We start from the raw sequence: 266 nt of genomic DNA, 5'->3' as shown, positions 1-266 counted from the left end.
GGTAAGTTGCCCCCCCCTACTGCCCCCCGCCCCCCCGGGGCTCATCCCTAATACACATATCGTATAGCACATACGGGTGGAGCAGATGAGAAAACGCATCCAACACCACAAAGTGACTCCCAACGCATTAAGACCGACCAATCGTGTTCACATAAGTGGGCGCTCTGTGGCAACGAGGGGGGTTCGTCTATAACCAATCACATGCGTCGTTGTCTCTGTCGCAGGGAGAAGCGTCCCGATACATCTTCCTCAACAAATTCCGCAAG

The 266-nt window shown here is 54.5% G+C and overlaps 1 protein-coding gene across 1 annotated transcript in view; it reads left to right on the top strand.

The window, feature by feature from the left end:
* Positions 1-266, top strand: part of RNF123 (ring finger protein 123) — a gene marked incomplete at its 3' end in the record, with an annotated part of 23,278 nt that overhangs the window by 4,679 nt on the left and 18,333 nt on the right. The window contains 1 exon segment of the mRNA XM_018575415.1: positions 209-266. This exon segment is cut by the window's right edge and continues 27 nt beyond it. Within this exon segment, the coding sequence (XP_018430917.1) occupies positions 209-266 (58 nt within the window).

The sequence above is a fragment of the Nanorana parkeri genome, unplaced genomic scaffold, assembly GCF_000935625.1.
Source record: "Nanorana parkeri isolate BGI_ZX_2015 unplaced genomic scaffold, ASM93562v1 scaffold3901, whole genome shotgun sequence".
NCBI lineage: Eukaryota > Metazoa > Chordata > Amphibia > Anura > Dicroglossidae > Nanorana > Nanorana parkeri.
Note: the sequence above shows the minus strand (reverse complement) of the source record. Positions and strands in the feature narration are given on the sequence as shown.